At 44.6% G+C, this 18,402-nt stretch overlaps 1 protein-coding gene across 1 annotated transcript in view; it reads left to right on the top strand.

Annotated features, from left to right (window-relative positions):
* LOC146185830 (uncharacterized) overlaps window positions 1–14,928 on the top strand; it is a 32,958-nt gene extending 18,030 nt beyond the window's left edge. The window contains exons 3-6 of the mRNA XM_084607927.1: window positions 5,209–5,646; window positions 7,144–7,161; window positions 12,227–12,331; window positions 14,358–14,928. Of these exons, the coding sequence (XP_084464053.1) occupies window positions 5,209–5,646; window positions 7,144–7,161; window positions 12,227–12,318 (548 nt within the window). The 3' untranslated portion in view covers window positions 12,319–12,331; window positions 14,358–14,928. The remainder of the gene's footprint in view (window positions 1–5,208; window positions 5,647–7,143; window positions 7,162–12,226; window positions 12,332–14,357) is intronic.
* The last annotated feature ends 3,474 nt before the right edge of the window (window positions 14,929–18,402 follow it).

Genomic DNA, 18,402 nt, shown 5'->3' with positions numbered 1-18,402 from the left:
ACCAAAAAGAAGGGAACACGAAATAAATCCGCATCCCGTAAACATCAAGGAGAAAGGCGAGAGAGGTGCAAAAAAAAAAAATTAAATACTAGGAAACACAGATTAGTTGCGGCTGGAAGCATTGATATGGTAGCCAAGCCGCAAGAAAGTGAAAGAACTTAGCTGCATGCCTGGATCGGTCGATACATGCGTATTCGCTGAGCCGCCTTTGAGGCCCAGACGCTCCCTTTTCTGCGCCAGAGTGGTGCCGTGTCGGCACTTCCGGCACGGGTTTTCGATGAGCCAGCCACGAAAGCTTGAGACGAAGTATCACGAGATTCAAGCTAATGGAGTGGCAGCTAATAAGAGCGAAAGTTAGCGGCAGGATCGGTTTTGGCACAAAATGTGTGGATGGCGGGACAGTCTTGAAGGCTCTTGGACGCGTGATGAGGCCCGTCCGGTTCATGTGAGCATAAGCCGAGGTAGAAAGAGTAAATAGCGGCAACTCAATGAAGCGCTAGAGATCTGGCGAAGCGATGCGGTTGCTCTCAAGTTATCACTGTACTATAATTGTAGGGTGCTCGCCAATCCGGATCTAGATGAAGTTGAAGGGCTAGAATAGCCGTCCATTAAGTGTGTGGCAATGGGCGCTGCCAAACTGATCTATTTTTGCTTGCCTCGGACTTAATATTTTCAACTATTTTCACTCCCTGTGACTCCAGGCAGGTAACAGGAAAATATTATACTTCTATTCCTGAAAACAAGGTTACTGTAAATGCACATCTGCAATTAAGTTTCCCGTGCATTTACGGTATTGGCGAGCCTGGCTGGTGCTTATGTCACGGCAGAATTTAAAATAAGATTGCAAGGTGCCACCAGAGGGCAGTGCGGAGCAAGAGAGGAACGCTAGCCGGTGATTCGATGTAATTGTGATATCAGTAAACAAAAATTAGAACGGCCCTTAAATTTCGCCGTAATAACGTAGATGCGATAATGTGTGCGCTCATTGCCTCACTTGTCGCTACTCAGATGGTAGTTTGGGTACGCCTGCTTCTCTGCGCATTATTAAACGACGCTGCAGTTTCAGCTCGGCCGCTTCGGCTTTACATACGAACTCAGCTTCAGGCCTACTTTTGCCATCGCCGGCACTTGCTGACGTTCCAGCTCAGCTTCCTCTGCACAGATACGGCTCTTCGCTTTTATTACAGGCAACCGACGTTGCTGGGCACGCGCACGCGCACGCGCACGCGCACGCACACGCACACGCACATGCATACGCACACGCACCCCCCTCCCCCCCCGCCCCCCCCACACACACACACAAGAATCTCGCGCGCGCGAGATCCTTTTCTACATCAAGCTGGTTTCATTCTAGGCCAATCACTACTCACTAATAAATCACTCTATCGACCAATCACCCTATAAACTATAAACCACCTCCAGGAATAAAGCAACATCGCATATACCCTGCACACTCTATAGAAGGCGTCTTTTGACTCCACTTTGACGTAGACTTATTGTGGGGATGATACACCAGAATGCGGAGGCGCTATCTATACCTTGTCAAAGACGTATCAGGTCCGAAGTTCTGGTGGATGTGCATCGCACGATTGCGCCACCTATATTTTTGCACCGGCAAGAATTTCACCTGTCCTCGAAATTCTCCCTGAAACCATTGTGCGGCGATGGCTCCTTGGTGCAACGAGCCCAATACGGTGATTTGTTTTTTAACTTTCACTGTTTCCTTGCGGGATGCTGTTAGCATCAGACAGGAAAACTCTGCACTGGGCCTCCGTGGATTTTTGCTTGCTTTCACGGAACTGAGTTGGTGATTGAACTAGGTGAGGATTTGAAAAGAAAAAAGTGTGATTGAAGGCAACTGGCGTTGTTTAATATACATCGGTATTCTTTTTGATCTTCGTGAGACCGAGCTAACACAAGAACCCAACCATTGACGTATTGAGTACTACACATCATTAACTAGACAGGCTTCCCGGCCTTGATCTGTTCCCTGCACATAAAAGCATCTAAATCACGTGCCCAGAAGGTGCGCTTAAAAACCGAGACTCGCGCTAGAAGTGCGATAAGGAGGAATGAAAAAGCTGGCAGTGGTCCAGACTCAACTCTGCTTTCCTAAGCCTTAGGCCTGGGGAGGGTGCTAAGAGGACGAGTAACCAAAAACAGAAAATGTTTTGTGGAAGAATATGTGTAAGGAACTATTCCCACACTGCAACTAAGTTATACCATTTTTGTACTCCTTTATACCTCTGAGTTTTTTTTCGCTACTTTTTTCTGTTCTGCAGTCCGGATCCTTTTTCTCCTTCTTAACCTCATGATTTCACTTCCTATCCTTTGCTCTTTTGTGGCCATTGAACAGCTTGTTCGCTCAAAACTGTACTGAATTGGGCAAGTTTATAGTGGTTCATAGTAAACAGCGCGAAACGAAAAGGCACAGGGAGACGACACAGAACAGGCGTCGTGCTCACCTGTGTTCTCTGTTCTCATTGTGCCTTGTCGTCTTGGGCTGTTTATCATGAATAGGCCAGGAGTGCATGAGATGACTAGAACATTCTTAGTCTGCTTTGTTTAAGCGGTCATCTCCGAGCTCGTAACCTACAGACCACAATTAAAGCGAACAATCGGGAAGATTGCCTTCAATGAATAAAGAAGGCCTGTGCACCACATACTGCCAGTCAGATTTCAGTGGCATGCAGTATAATGTAGGCAAAACCTCAGAGAGCACAGCAGAGATTTGACTTGACAATTTTGGTAGCCGTGACTAGAAACTAGTCATGATCATAACTTTGACTTATACAAGCTATGGGCTCCAAAGTCTTACTAATTGGATCTTCGATCTTACTGACTCATGACAAATGACTAAACTATAATGACTCACATCACACGACTAATTATGATACGACATTTATGTACAAATTGTCATTGCCTACACATTCATTACTACCAGTCTCATCTTGATGTAACGTCATATCACGGGTTATCTTTTGCTTCCACGTTTTGTGGATAAGTTTTCGCAAATGTAGCCAAGTAAGGCTTTCGCCTTATTCAAGAGACGGAGAGAGGCCTCTGTCGCCACGTCTTCGAGCGTACTGTTTGGGCTAGGTGTGCAGATGAAGGCAGGGATGAATTGGAGAGACGGTGAAAGTTCGCTGGTGGTGAGGTAGTCTGCCTCTCAAGTGACGGTGACATATGCCTCCATCCTTTCCTTTACTGAGTATCCTCTGCTATAGCTTCACAGAAAGTCTACCGGGAGCCTAGTTAACTGTGTCAGAAAACGTGAGCGAATATATGAGAACTATTTATCTCGCTTTGTCAACTTTCCCAGGCCATGCGAATTATAAGCAGCAACCGCTAGCTTCTCATTATTCCCTTCAAAACCTGTCGCCAGATTAGTAGCTCCCGTTTGCACCTGTCGATTCATTTCCTTGTCATACGCTTTTCCCTAGCTTCGCTTTCCTACCTTAGATTCTATCTACAGCTTTGCTTTGTGCTTTTAAGGTACCGCAGCATCGAATGCACAGCCGCATGGAAAATAGCATACCAAACAAGAGACCGGTGGTGCATGCGATCTTCGTCGCATAAAAAGGATGCTCGGTACATCACTGAGCCGGACTGCCCGCGCCCATTTACAATGTACAGTTACACCAACCTCTCCGTCCCACACAACCTTCACAAACTCTTCACCGCGCGCCGCGCGTCATAGTTCTCCCTGGCTCACGCCCCTTCCCGCCCGCGAGCGGTGTTCCGGCAAGCGATGCCTATGAAAAAAGGCGGACGGGAGATCGGGTCAGGCAAAATAAAAGCTTCGAAACGAGGTGGGAAGTCATTCAGGCGTCCCCCGCTTGAGGGAATCCGGGAGCGAAAGAAGGAGAGAAGGGATCTCCTATGTGCAACCGCGACGCTGTCATGGGCGAAACGGAGGGTGGAAGGCATACGGTTACCCGTGCCTCGCCTCGGGGCGTGTTCTCCGTGAAACGACGCACGTTGGCGTACGTGTCGACGACTAGACGACGAGGGAGTCTCGGTACGGTGCAGCCCCATTTTCCTCCCCGTTCGCGCGCGCAAGGGTTGTTTTGGCGCTAGCTTGTTTTTTTCGAGAGGTTCCCTCCTGCAGGCTTCGTTGTTTGGCGACCCCGACAAGGGAGCATGCAGGGCTGAGTCGATCTGGGCACCGGCGCGTTATGCATCGCGACACGTCGCTGTTTGGACAGCGGTCGTACGTGCTCACATCGCCGTGTAGCACACTGTCTTCTTCCAGCGTACGTTGTTTTCTATCGGGCCTGTTTTTAGCGTAACGCAGCAGAACGAAGAAAAATGGGCGAACGCGTATTCTATCCACTGAAATGTGGGTAATAATTCAGCGTAATAGGTCTACGAGAATGTTAATAAATGGGACACTGAAGTGTTGCGGTACCCCCCGCATGAGTTAGGGTAAGCGTGCTGGCATTTATACAGAGCACGTGTCTGCTTTCAGCGGCCTGTACTCTCGGGAAGGCTGGGGCTCGTTCCGGGCGAGCGTCTCGTTCATAAGAGATGCATGAAGGCGACGTGGTTGCAATACTCCAGAGTGAAATACTGCTCTTCCTGCCAGAACACGATAGTGACCCGTTTGTTTTCATAAATTGCAGGCAGATGTCGCTACCAGGTAAAGGGGTGCGCGCTGTTTGCCGTAAGGAGATTATAGCACGGGTTCTTTCAAGGAAAACTGAACATTCAAGCGGAAACTGCTTCTGCGTGCAGCATTCGAGAACAACATTTAGTGCGCCACAGACCGGTCATGGTAGTGCTCAACTACTGGATGTTACCATAATTGGGTTCACTGTTTTACATTTTCCTCATTTTCAAGTACATCTGATAATTCACAAAGGAGTCTGAGATACCTTTTTTTTTTTTGCATTAAACCATTTTTTTTTCAGTAAGAGCATTCTAAGGCAGGCGAAATAGTATTGCGTGTCATTATTCAGTTCTTGGTTGTAGCAGGCGCATATTTTGATAGAATCAGGTTGAAACTTCCGTTGTGCAAACCTTGTAGAGATTCCCAAAAAGGTAGCACAGAGCAAAACAGAACAACGGCTGTTTATGCAGTTTAATCGTGCCGGAAGAAAGTCGCGTCTGATGTATCTGTTGTTATTCGTGATATTTGTGTGTGCTTAGTTGGTAGCTGTTTACTGGCCAGTTCTCAGAGCAGCACATTTCCAACTTGACTCGCAGTGCCAGCCAAGAACTTCACGCTGACGTATGTGACCACGTCAGCATCAGCCGCGTCCCCCGCTGCTGCTTCGTCCTTGGGAACCGCAGCCCGGGCCCGCGTTGGGGTTCCAGCCGACCTCAGCTCCCCCGGGTCAACATCGACTGGAGGCGGCGCCGGTGGGGGCGGAGGAGCCAGCGGCTCGACGGTGGAGGTCCACTGCGGAGCTTTGGGGCTGCACCCGCGTCCCACCATGCGGCTGTTCAGCATCACGCCAGACATGCGACGCACTGAAGTCCAGCGTGGGAGACCTCGAACGCGCAAGACGAACGGAACCTACGACATCGAGCTGTCGCGATCATTCAGCGCCGAACAGCTCCCGCCGGCGGTGACATTCGAGTGCGTGCTCGAGATACCGGGTACCGACTACGAGGTGCGGCGACGGACGGACTACAATCCTGGTGAGAAGCTAACCTTGATAATTCATGCCTTTAACAACTAGCGGCTGCAGAGGTGGATAAAACAAAATGTACCCAGTCGGAAAAAAAACTACAGAACATTTTCCTATGGTACGACAGAATTTCTGTGCGGTTTTTGTTGGGAAACCTGTTGTGACAACAGAACATTCTGCAGTAACATCAGAAATTTCTGTAGTTACAGCAGAAAAGTGCTACAGGACTACAGACAACAGAAATATACTACAAAAAACTACACAACTACAATAAAGCACTACAGAACTACAGAAAAACCTGATGGTTACGACAGAACTACAGGATATTTTGTCGTATTTTTGACACAGCTCTGTAGTTTTCTTTTTTTACTGTCGTTTACGGCTTCAGCTGCTAAGAAATCACTATAGTTCTCCAACCAGCGTAGTAAGCGTATGCGCCAAAATGAAAGTAAAACTCTATCTGTCACGTGTAACGGAATAATATTGGAACAATAGCTTGATCTCTTTGCCTTGGCCAAGAGCCAGAAGGCAGACCATTTTTTTTTTCTTTTTGAGTTAACTTTACGGAGGAAACTTATAGTGATGTAAATTATGTCTGATGTCAATGGTACACACACAAAATAGGTAGAGGCGGAGACGTGAGACGTTCCACACCAGTGAAAATTAGTTACGTTAAGAGTGGAGGAAAACTTTCTTCTATAGCTGTTGTATAATGCCGAAATTACAAAAACAAACAAACAAAAGCTGACCACGATTCTTCAAAAAACGTAATCACACAAAGCCATAGCTTCTGTCACTGTGGTATGAACTTTATTTTCTATAACCTAATTTCCATACGTAACTCGAAGCTCAAAACGCGCGTTCTCCTACCTTCGAGTCTTGCCCGTCAACAGAACAATAGAAAGAATAAATGTAAAAAAAAATCGTACTTATAGAACAACTATGAGCACATTTAGAAGCTCCAAATTTTGCTTTATAGATATGTCGTCGTGAGACCCATTAACGTTACTCTGCGTTCGCTTACAAGACAGCGTCGCTCGCGAAGGCAATTTCTCGCTTCGCCAGCTCGAGAAGTGGCGAAACTCCTTTGACATTTCAGACTGGTGAAAATTGACATCACATATCTTTGCTGGTGATGGTGGTCTCACGAACGATGACTTAGAGAGTAAGCGCCATTTCTAACGAGGCTAAAAAGCCGGAGCAAAGAGGGTGACATAATCTAGCGAGGGAGAGAGAGAGAAAAAAAAAAAAAACCCACTGTTTCTTGATGCGGCAAGTACGCCTCGTGTCGAAATATATTGCTGTAGGAATGAAGTAAAATTAAACTGCCCCTTATGATTTAGTGCCCCATTATGTCCTTGAAATCCTTGCTTGATACTTTTTGTTAATATTATCATCATCTTTGAATCGTTCATAATAGCATTCCTTATGCAAGTGTTAGTCCCAGTGCAGCCTGAAAAGGTACTGCATGATCTTTTTCTGACTATCCATCTTGTTCTCGTTGCAGGATATCTTTACCTAACGGGTACGTATTATCAACTCCTTTTTCCACTGCCTGCCAGGGTGAGGATCTGTATCACATTGTTCTAAGAGTGAATTATGGGAAAAGTAATGCACCATTGAACAAAACTGATAGCCGCTCATTGAAGATGCTAACGCATTACATGTCAACCGTAAGCGTCTTGTGTTTGAATGCTGCAGTTAAAATTTGAGACGGTAATTTCGGGAACAACAGCCTACTAAGCCCGCTCGTGTGGGCTGTGTATTACATTCAGAATGTTGCAATGAACGTGAGAAAAATAAGATTGCTCTTTTGTTGTCCGTATGATAGTAAAAAAAATTGTGTCAAATAAAAAGAAGTAAATAAAGATATCAGAAACGTGCACAAAAGCCTGCACTTTACTTTAAAGAGTCTCTACTTAATTGCTTAGCCATGTGTACAAAATGCAGGAAGAATAATGAAAGCATTTTTGTTACTCGATTAACAGGTAAACGATTCAGTCGTCGCTAGTGTAATGTCGTTATGGTCGAGTGATTGGTATGATAACGATAAATTAAATGTTGTAGTTATGATAAATAAATAAAGGCAACTATATTTGTTGAAGAATAGTATTTTCTAAACACATAAGCAGACATAAAACTTTGGAAGCAATCTTAAAAAAAAGCTAACGAATGTGCACGAAAACAGGCGCAGAACCTTACAATGTGTATATATTATAAAGCGGGGATAGAGGATATTTGCATAACCTTGGGAACGGGAGCAGGGATTTCCACGCTTCCAGCGAGGACCGTAGGCTAGGTGATGGCTATGCGGCTTCATTAGGGTTTAGAAAGTCGCAACGTAGCGATTCTACTTTTTCCGACCGACTCGTTTAAATATACCATCGGTACCGAATATTATGACTTCAGAGACCCTCTAATGAGGGGCAAAGGAAGAGGTCTTAGCCACCGCCGCAGGCGTTCGTTATGCAAGAAGTTTTGAGCCTAAATATGAGGTCTTCGGAACACGCATGCTGTGCAGCCAGAAGCAGACGTATACGTGAGAGGAATTTGTCTTGCTTTCTGTAATGCGAGCCAAGTTTTTCTGAAGCCATCTTGGAAAAATGATATGAAATTTATAAAAAGAGCAAGTTCGAAATGAAAGCTTGATTTTGTACCTAAACTCAAAGAAAGAGTAATTTATTTGAATCTGTAAGAGAAGCAGGGCAGCTAATGAAACCATGTGTAAGTATAATATTTTTAAAATTAGGGCTCCCTTAAGGCATGTGCACTATTTTAGCATTGTAAAAAAGAGATTAGGTATTTGGAGATCATTGCATAAAAATATATTTTATTTAGAGCTGCATTAAAGAAGAAGTTGATATCTGTTAGTGGCGTCGCCTACTGCCGTTCGCTTAACGGGAGAAACTACTTGCAATGACGATATAGATTAGATTAAAAAAAATACACAACACAGCACCGTAATAATATGTAACCAGCAATTTCTATAGTCGAGTATCTGGCCTTGTTCTCTTGCTTTTCACCCAACTTTTTGGCTGCTGAAGAATTACACCAACTAGCGAGTGAACTTTCTATATTCGAGGATATTTATTCCATTATTGATCGACGGTTACACGGCATAAGTTATGCACGTAGCGTATCCTATCTTACGTGCATTCTTTTTATGCATGTATATATCATGTGTAAAGACATACACGGATAACTCGAACATAATTTCTCAGCAATACACAATGGTGAAATACAAGAATTCAAACAATAAATACGCACACAAGGATGTGTATATATATATAATAAAGAAATAAAGATGCAAGAACGAATTAATCGAAGGTAAATTAGTCTACTCTTCGAATATAGTTGTCCTGGTGATGTCGCATTACTAAACTGGTGGCGTTACCACCGACAGATGAACACTAAAGGTATTGAAGGCAATCCTCTGACACTGGTGAAAAGTGATGGTATCACAAGCGTCTGGTAATTCGCGGGACACCTACTAATAGAATAATACGTGAGCTGCTTCCTCATCTTCATGGCCACACCCACATTGTCGACTGAGTACACGACCGGAGCTTTGCAATGAGTGCTTCGTGCCCGCTGTTTCCAAACAAAAGCTGTGAACAAGCGTCTATAAACACGGGTGAGATAAAAGAAACATTAAACCCTGAAAAGAAATCGGTGAAAGATAAAAATAAACTTCTTTCATTTGGTTCAAACAATGTTGTGATAGTTTAAATACGCACATACTTAAGAAATACAGGGCCCATCTAGACAGCAGAGGGCCAGAAGGGAGAGAATGAGCATGTGATGATGCATTGGTGTTTGCAGGAGCAAAGAGATGTGCGGGAACGCTAGCCTTGGATAAATTTTATAATTAGAGTGCATACCAGCCTAGCCGTCCGTATTGAACTAGCACTGTCGAGGCATTTTTGTGCAGACTGAAAGCCGCTTAAGATTATTCACATACGTGGATCAAATACCGATGCCATCTATTGGAGGACAAGATAAATAGCGCTAATCTCAGCAGTGGTTGATATCATTGCGTCGGTCAAATGATCGTCGCTCGTTAACCTGATGAATCAGAAATGCGTATGTAGAGTAATATTGAAGGCTAGAGCAATCAGTGTACGCAAAACATGTGTGCATCGCAGCGTGTTAAATTCTAAGGTGCAAATATGTCGCACTTCCTAATTATTCTTTTATTAAGGAGTTTTAGAATAGGGGGACCCAAGGCTTGGGGCCCCCAAGGAAATAGCGCGCGGCAGCGCAACGTGCAAGCCGAGCGGCGAGTTTTAGAATAGGGGTTTTCCCGACGCAGCGGAGCCGGGCTTGCGTTCGTCGATTGCAGCGCCACGACGGTAGCCAAGGGAAAGCATTTTAATATATAAAAGCAAACAACGCTATATTATTCATCAAAAAGTACTGTTATTATGCAAAAACTATCTTAAGACTACCGGTTATATAAACCGTTTTCGTCAGACAAGACGAAATCGGCCAATTGTCAATCCAGACCGAGACCGGGAAACCTCATTTGAACCTTCCGCGCTTTCCGCCGTCCGGTCCCCATGGCAACCAAAGGAGGCGAACTCGCTAAGCCTAACAGCTCGGTAAATCCGGAAGCAATCTGAAAATATAGTGCGTTTTATCGCTAAAATTTGGTTGTGCGGGCATCATGAGACATAGCATAAGCTTCGTTGGCCTTTCGTTTTCCATGAACGCGTGACACCATGGAGCGGTGACGACGAATGTGTGCCGAGGCGAGCGGCCGCCGCTTGGCCGAGCGCCGCCATGTTGCCGTAACCCAAGCGACCCAACGGCGGCTTGGGGCGAACGCTATTTTGGAAAAATAGGGGCCGCCCCAAGCGTTAACCCAATAAAACCCCCCAAGACCCCAAGCGCGCCTTACGTTCTGCGCATGCGCATTTCGACGCCCCAAGCTCCTTGGGGGCCCCAAAGCTTGGGGCCCCCTATTCTAAAACTCTCTATTGTCAATTGCAGAGTAACTAGAAACCACGGGGAATTTCCCTGTGTTTGCTTACTTAAGTCATGCCTTTGAAGAAAGAGGCGGTGGTGTTGTGATGTCTACTTTTGAACTGCTGTCTTCAGCGTCGAAAATCGGAGTTTTTTTACTGCTAGTCCATCAAGTGGAAATTTTGCCTTTAAATTCCTGTTCTTTGTGCCTGACAGCGATGAAACAGCTTAATATTGCTTGAGGACTCTCAAAACAGAGAGAACTCGATGTTAACAGTCTGAAAGCGTTTAAGGGAAGTTCCTGCGAGCCTGCGCAGTGGCGACGAGGATTACTTAGTTTCACAGCGTAAGATGTATTTAAGACATTAAGAGGTACAACGGCAGCGATGTAATGCGTAGCGCCTTCAAACTCTTTCTCGTCGACAGGAGAGAGGGAAAGTCAGTTTTCCCGGTACCGCCGAGAGCTTAACAATATGATGTTCTTGGTGATGACGTTTTGCCTCCCACGGCGTAGCGAAGAGGACATAAAAGGAAAGGAAGGCGCCCGTTTTTTCAGTAAATGTCTCACTTTTCGGTGGACGCCTCTTGGCGGGAGTGGGGAAATAAAATAATGAGATGAAGAGGTACCGAAACTTGCCGAAGCGCCGGCGGCTCGCTCGCCTGACATGAAGAGGGAAAAGAAGACGCTAGTGGGGAGTTGAGCAAGTGTGGTGGAAGATTTATAGAGAGAGTATGGAAGAAACACCGTGTAATCACGTATTTAACATGACATGGCACAACCACTGTAAGAGGTTACGCACTTGCCCAAGCGTCCGACAGCCGTCGCGGACGCCGGCGGTCGCTTGGAGAGATCGAGCAGCTGCGGCAACTGGTTTGCGATGAATTCTGCATACGAATGGGGGCGGTCCGGCGGCTAAGGCGTGTAACCACGGAGTCCAAGGAATGTGCCGGGAATGCGATTGAAAGAAAGACCGCTGAAGAAGGCTGAGTAAGCACATCAGTGTAGAGCTGCTACAATGTGCCTGTGAAACACCAAAACAGCACCACCGCTAATGCCAATTCATTAATACTGAAAGTTCGTTGATTAATTCACGAAGGATTTGTCTATTATTGTTTTAGAAGAGCACATGTTGTTCCTTAAGCACTTGTGTTGTCGGAACGCTGCAAAGAGGTAGCCGCAAGCAGCCCCTCAGGTACGTTGCTTACTAGGTCTTTGATAGCTTTTATACGTGGAGTCCTATAGACTAACTTATCAAGGAATACATAGAAAACATCACTTTTTAAACACATATCGAATGCCACTGATATGCGTCACTTAGGCTTTGGCTGCAGTGCGTAAAACAGCAGACGCCAACGCCAGCCTCCGGGGCTTCACCTAAGTCTGATTTATTTGACTCGTAAATTACCTAATAGTGATTAATAAACGTGGCGTACTAGAACATGCACTACCGACTTTGTATTGCCAACATGGGGAACATCGCTTCAAACTATCGCGGTAGCCTAGAAATTTCGCCATGTGCTGCCAAGCGAAACGAGCGCGCTGACTCACTTTAGTTGTACGAACATAAATGGAGGCATTTGAAATGCTCTGATTTTCTGCTGCATTTTTTATTGAAAATTTTCAGATGCTTCACCAGAGATAACCATGCCAAAGAGCTTACTGGTCCTGCTTGTCGGCCTGACACTTCTTAAGAACGCCTTCACCACTGCAAGTTGAAGTCTAGTCCCAGGTGAGGCACAGTCTTGCTTTAGGGTACCCACATTTTTGTAACTAGCCTGGGCTACTGAGGGGAGTGAAAATTCAGAGAGAAGTGTCTCTGTTGTCTCTCCGTTTCTCAGATCACGAGATCATGTACCCTGATGTCATTAAAACTGAGCAACGGTCAGTGTAAAAAATTAACTTGAAATTTTTAGAGGACAATGGGTTTCAAGAAAGTGACCAAAAACAGTTACTCTAGCCAGAGAAGCCATCGACAGACCGATCGGAGGCCTTTTCCGCCTGTCATTTACGCCCCCCCCCCCCCCCCAACAGTCAGTTTAATAGAACGAATTGAGTGTAGGCGCACGCTTTACTCAAAATTACTGAACACCGACACACGCAGGAAAAAAAAAAGCACGACGGAAGGAGCAAGACCGAAGCTGGTGTGACATGCGTCTTCTTTCTTCGTCACTGCAGCCACTTTCCGGAACAGACGAAACGATATAAAGGAAACTTATCAGTAGCGCTGTTTTTTATTAAGAATGCAAGGCCATGATTCTATCAAAATGCGGACTCAACTTGAAAGTATGTATATATGAATTGCTGATGAAGTTCACAAAACTGACGTGTTTTTCGTGTACGAGAATTTCTGCACCCAGAGATGACGTGTTCTTTGCATACTAGTATTTTTGATGCTATAATTTGAAGTCAGCTATTATAGTTTTTTATTTTTACAGTTTTAGAAGGATAGCACTCAGTTCAAGATAACAAATCAGCTGGAGATTGACGGCTCATTCATACATACTGATTCTGCAAAAGCAGTGCCGCCTTTTGCAACCATATTTTATTCTCACAGCTGTCCTGCTTGCAGTGCAGATTCAGATTTTGTCGTGGTAAAAAAAAAAAAAAAAGCATTTTTTGTAGAAGATGAGCAAGCCTTGTAGTTTAAGCATATTGCGTGTTTTCCATCCTTTCGCCTTGATATTAAATAAGAGAAATGAAAGATTAGAGGAGGACAGGAAAAAAAAAGCTAGAACAACGTGTCTGCAGGCGGTATAAGAGGCAATTTGTTTATGCGCATTTTTGTTCTGGCAGGTAACTGCGATTTGCTGATGTCATTGCCTTGCTAAGGAACTGAATAGAAAAAAGGCCGGTGCAAAATGCTCGGCAACAGTTTCCGCTACTAGGGCAGCGAAGGCATATCAATCGCATCTCTATCAAAATTCGTAGCGTTTGTTTAATAATATAGTTGATGAATAACAGAATGATTGGAGACCTAGACAGGAAAAGCAGAAAGGTAGGCTTGAAAATCAATATGCAGAAGACTAAGGTGATGTTCAACAGCCTCGGGAAGGAACAGCAATTTACATTAGGTAGCGAAGAACTGGAAGCAGTAGGCGAATATGTCTGCTTAGGACAGGTCGTAACCGCAGCTCCGGACCATGAAAAGGAAATAACAGGAAGAGTAAGATTGGGATGGAGCGCATTTGGCAAGCGCTCACATATTATGACTAGCAGCTTACCGGTATCGCTCAAGAGGAAAGTATACAACAGTTGCATCTTACCTGTACTCACCTATGGAGCTGAAACGTGGAGACTAACCAAGAGGGTTCTACTTAAATTGAGGACAACTCAGAGGGCTATGGAACAAAAAATGGTAGGGGTAACATTAGGAGATAGGAAGCGTGCAGAGTGGGTCAGACAAATAACTCAAGTTACCGACATTCTAGCGGAAATTAAGAAGAAGAAATGGACATGGGCAGGACATGTAGTGCGAAAAGAGGATAACCGATGATCGCTTAGGGTAACAAACTGGATTCCAAGGGAAGGAAAGCGTAGCAGGGGGCGGCAGAAAGTTAGGTGGGCGGATGAGGTTAGGTAGTTCGCAGGGGTCAAGTGGATGCAGCTAGCATAGACCCGGGTTAATTGGAAAATATGGGAGAGGTCTTCGCCCTGCAGTGGGTATAATCAGGCTGCTGCTGCTGCTGCTGATGATGATGATGATGTAACTGAGTAAGTGTGCTCTTTCCTAATCAGAGTGCCTTATTTTCTTTCAGATTTGTTGAAGATGCTGTTCCACAAGCTTAAGGACGCCTAGTCGGACGTTCAAAGTTTTTGTATTTAAAATGTACATACTCACATATATTTGTAATTAAATGGTATCCTCACTTGGAGAGCAGTGGCGTGCGACAGAAAAGCGGTGAAGGTTTCCAGTCCCTTTTATTTTTGGTATTCCTTCATCTGGAGACAACCGCATTTCTTGTTGCTTTCCTTGGTTGTTAAGGTGCGTATACTGTGATGCAGATAGGTTTTTTGTTGGATCCCACCATATGTTCGAGAACCCTGTGTGGTGTCGTTTATATTTGTTTACCTACAATACACAAGAGATACTTACTTTTGCGAATGTCTAGCTATATGGACTACTCTATGCTAATCCAAGACAAAGACCAAGAGCGTAAACTGAAGAATGCAACGGTTGTTTCTGCGCACGTATCTGTTGAACCGCTTCAGTCGACTGTTTTGAAGAGTGGACACGTCATGGACAAAGCATGCAGTGCCGATGTTGATGGCCGTCGCGGATTTTTGAACTGACCGCGATCGAGACATACAAATAAAGAGTATTTTTATGAAAGCAACCCAGTTTGCTGACCCGCTGTTGTTTCACTCTTCCAGACGACGGTCCATATATTGCTAATTTTCTGGGACTGTCCAAACTGCAATGAATTTAACCTAGATAATAATCATGACAATTGGACAGCAGTTCTTGTGTACTCGCTATACAGTACGGCTTTTATATTTGGTCCCACATATGCTTGCTTGGTATGGTTGGTAAGGATAATTGCCGCCTAAACGGTGTGTTCTAAAACGGCTGTTATTTGATCGTGGCATTTCTTATAATATTGCGAAGGTCATTTTCCGGCAATTAAGTGACAGTGGCTAATAAGTTTTATCGAGCGGGAACATACTGTCACGGGTGGTGACAAGGTCGTAGGCACCAGATTGATAAGGCCCCATGCGGGTGGCTGTCAAAAAGAACCAATAAAGATTTGGATGGTTGGCGGCGATATTCACAAAGTTGACGTCTTTGTTTCTAGGTACAACACTCTCAGTGCTTTTTTCTTTTGTTCTTTACATTATGGGTGACTTGGTACTGAGTGTCTTAGCATTGTACTCTAAAAGTAAGGTGGCGTCGGTGCTGCAGAACTTACATTGATTGCGAAGCCCTGAAAAATCCGGACTTTCGAACAAATTGATGCATTTCGTTATAGAAGCAGAACATTTTGTTTACATTTCTACTGCGTACATTTGCTTACATGGCAGTCACGTAGACGAACACCTTATTTCTTGAAATATGGTTCATGAAGTGAGTTCCTGTGCGCTGTGTCATCAAGGCATATCCTCGCAGAGAGCAAAGGTGAGTGTTCGCCTTTGTTCTAATACGAGGCGAAAATTCGCCATGGACTTGCAATGTTTTCTTCTCTTTATCAGTGAAATTAGAATCGAGTCGAAAACGAGTACAGAACCGCATCAAAAATACGATGAAATACTCTGTTCTGTAGAACTTTTATATAAGTCTGTAGTGCTTTTCTGCAGTACGTTTCTGTAACCTGTGGTTCTCGTGTACTTTTGTGTTGTAGCAACACAAAATTATGATGTTATGACAGAAATTTCTGTTGTCACAATACTTTCTTTGTTGTTTAAAGTACAGCAGACAAATGCTGTTGTGACCACATAACATTTTCTGCAGTTTTTTAGCAACTGGGGACGCTCAGGAACTGAAACGTCTAATCTCCTCATTTGAAACGAAAGTGATAAGGTTGCATCTGGGGTCATGCCAAAGTGTCTGGTTGCGGAAGAATATTGCAAAAGTCGTTTATTAAGTGTTCAATAGAAAAGAAAAGTTTGGGAAAGAACAAAGGCATAGTAAAAGTCTCACTCTAAATGGACCCTCTCGATAGATGGTGGGCGGAGGGTGGGAGGGTGAAGGGTTGGGTGCGGATAAATTTTGGCGAAACTTTGAGAGACAGTAACATTGCACAACACATCATACGAGTGGTCCTCATGCGCGGTTGATACCCATTCTTTTCACAAGTGACAGATGTTAGCGAGTCTCGTATCATATCAAATTGATAAAGAAGGTGCATTCGTGTGGGCGAAGGTTGCTGAAACGCGCTACACAGCGTGAATGATATACTGCACCCATTGCGACATCATCAGCTTTCGTGGTGCAGGAAGTGTCAGTTTTTTTTAAAGCGAACGTTTCAATGTCAGCATACATTCAATGGCTACATTTTCATGATCCTTTGTCCGCCCGTCCACACCGAGAAAGAATGGCTAAGTGAACTAGACCACATAAATTCTGGAGAATGTCACATATATTTGGATTGACGCCAAATTTCTTAAAACGTTTATGTAACAAAGAGGCGCAATTGAGCTGAAAATGAAATTGATTTCATTTGGCAGAGCTGAGAAGTGAACCCAGAACCTTCTGAATGCGACACATTCACGTTAACCGAAGGCCACAAAGATTAACTGGTTCCAGCTGAATAAAGACGAACACAGTGAATCAGAGACGCGAAAGGGAGAACTGGAGAGACCCAAGAGCGCAATTGCTTTCAAATCAAAGGCAAACAATCTATGTAAAACACTATACGAGAGATAAATTTTCTACTTGTATGAATGCTCAATACTGATACGAAATCTCGAAAAAGGGAAACAGAAGATATTAAAGTTAGCAGCACTGCCCGCACAAATTCTGCAGAAATGGCTGAAGAAGTGACCATAGCGCTTGCAAAGAAACAGTAACAGAGGCAAAAATAACAATTAGTGATTTTAAGTTCGCGGTGAACAATTATGTCAAAGGGAGGATATCAAAGGAAGCAAAAAATACAGTCAATCTAGTCTACTCAAAAAAGGACATTCAAATAATAAGGGCACCAGCCCAATCCAGGTTACAGGGAAACCAAGGGGAAATCAATTTAGAGCCCATGCTCTAAATTTCCGGGTGGGCTCAATTGAGCTCCTCCCGTTAGAGGCCTGCACCGTCTGCTTAGATCGAAAGACTACCCACAGCACTGCACCATCTACTTAGATATAAAGACTACGGTACACCTACTGGCTGACATATCACTAAAGAAAGAAGAAGATTGTATTGGCAGACTTTTACAGAGATAATATCCCACCCCTTGCGCATAAGCAGGTGATACCCAGCAAAATACAAAGATACATGTAAAGGTTGCAAAAACACAGCAGAGAACATGACATTGACATGCTCAAACATAAGGAAAACACATCAGTAAGAAAGAACCGATGCCACCTGGGACGCTATGATGCTCAGCTCGGACCCGACTACGCAGATTGCTATCATTCAAATTGATGAAGACGCCATTCTGATCTAAGAGCTCCGAGCTGCTTTTTAAAAAGATGGGTGTCCCGATTTTACTATGTTGGAGAGGAGGAGGAGGAGGAAAAACTTTATCTAGCCCAATATTATTTGGTGGTTTTTGGACGTCTTCAGAGATGTCTGCTTGTTGAATCCACAAGAGTCTTCTCCGTCGACTTCGTCCACTTTTTCACAATGGTCGGTTGCTAACTCAGTCCAGGGCTCCGCTGGCTGCTGCCGCCCGTTGGGCTCGCTGTACCAGACCTTGCTTGTCTTCGCAGCGGTCGCTGGACAGCACAGTCTCCCATTGCTCCGCACTCGGATTTCGAATTTTGGGGACCACATCTACGTTTTGACATGCCGACGTGATGTGATATAGTGTTGGTTTTTCATCGCACCACGAACATCTGTCAACGTATATGGTAGGGTGCATTTTGTTTAGTATGTGTAGGTTTGGGTATAAACCCGTCTGTAATTGTCTCTATATGACAGCTTCCTCTCTGGTGAGAGAACTGTGCGGTGGGGGATATCGCATTCTTCTTCCTCTATAGTTTTCTAGTATGGCCGAGTATGCCTTGGGTGCTGGCAAAAGTTCCGCGGAGAATAAAATTATTTCAAACACTCAGTCCATTAAAATTGGTTGGTTGATTGGTTTTTGGGGTTCAACGTCCCAAAGCGACTCAGGCTATGAGAGACGCCGTAGTGGAGGACTCCGGAAA

Source organism: Amblyomma maculatum, chromosome 6 (genome assembly GCF_055883805.1).
Source record: "Amblyomma maculatum isolate TAMU_Amacu chromosome 6, ASM5588380v1, whole genome shotgun sequence".
In the NCBI taxonomy this organism is placed as follows: domain Eukaryota; kingdom Metazoa; phylum Arthropoda; class Arachnida; order Ixodida; family Ixodidae; genus Amblyomma; species Amblyomma maculatum.
The sequence above is the reverse complement of the archived record's forward strand: the minus strand, read 5'-3'. Positions and strand labels throughout refer to the sequence as shown.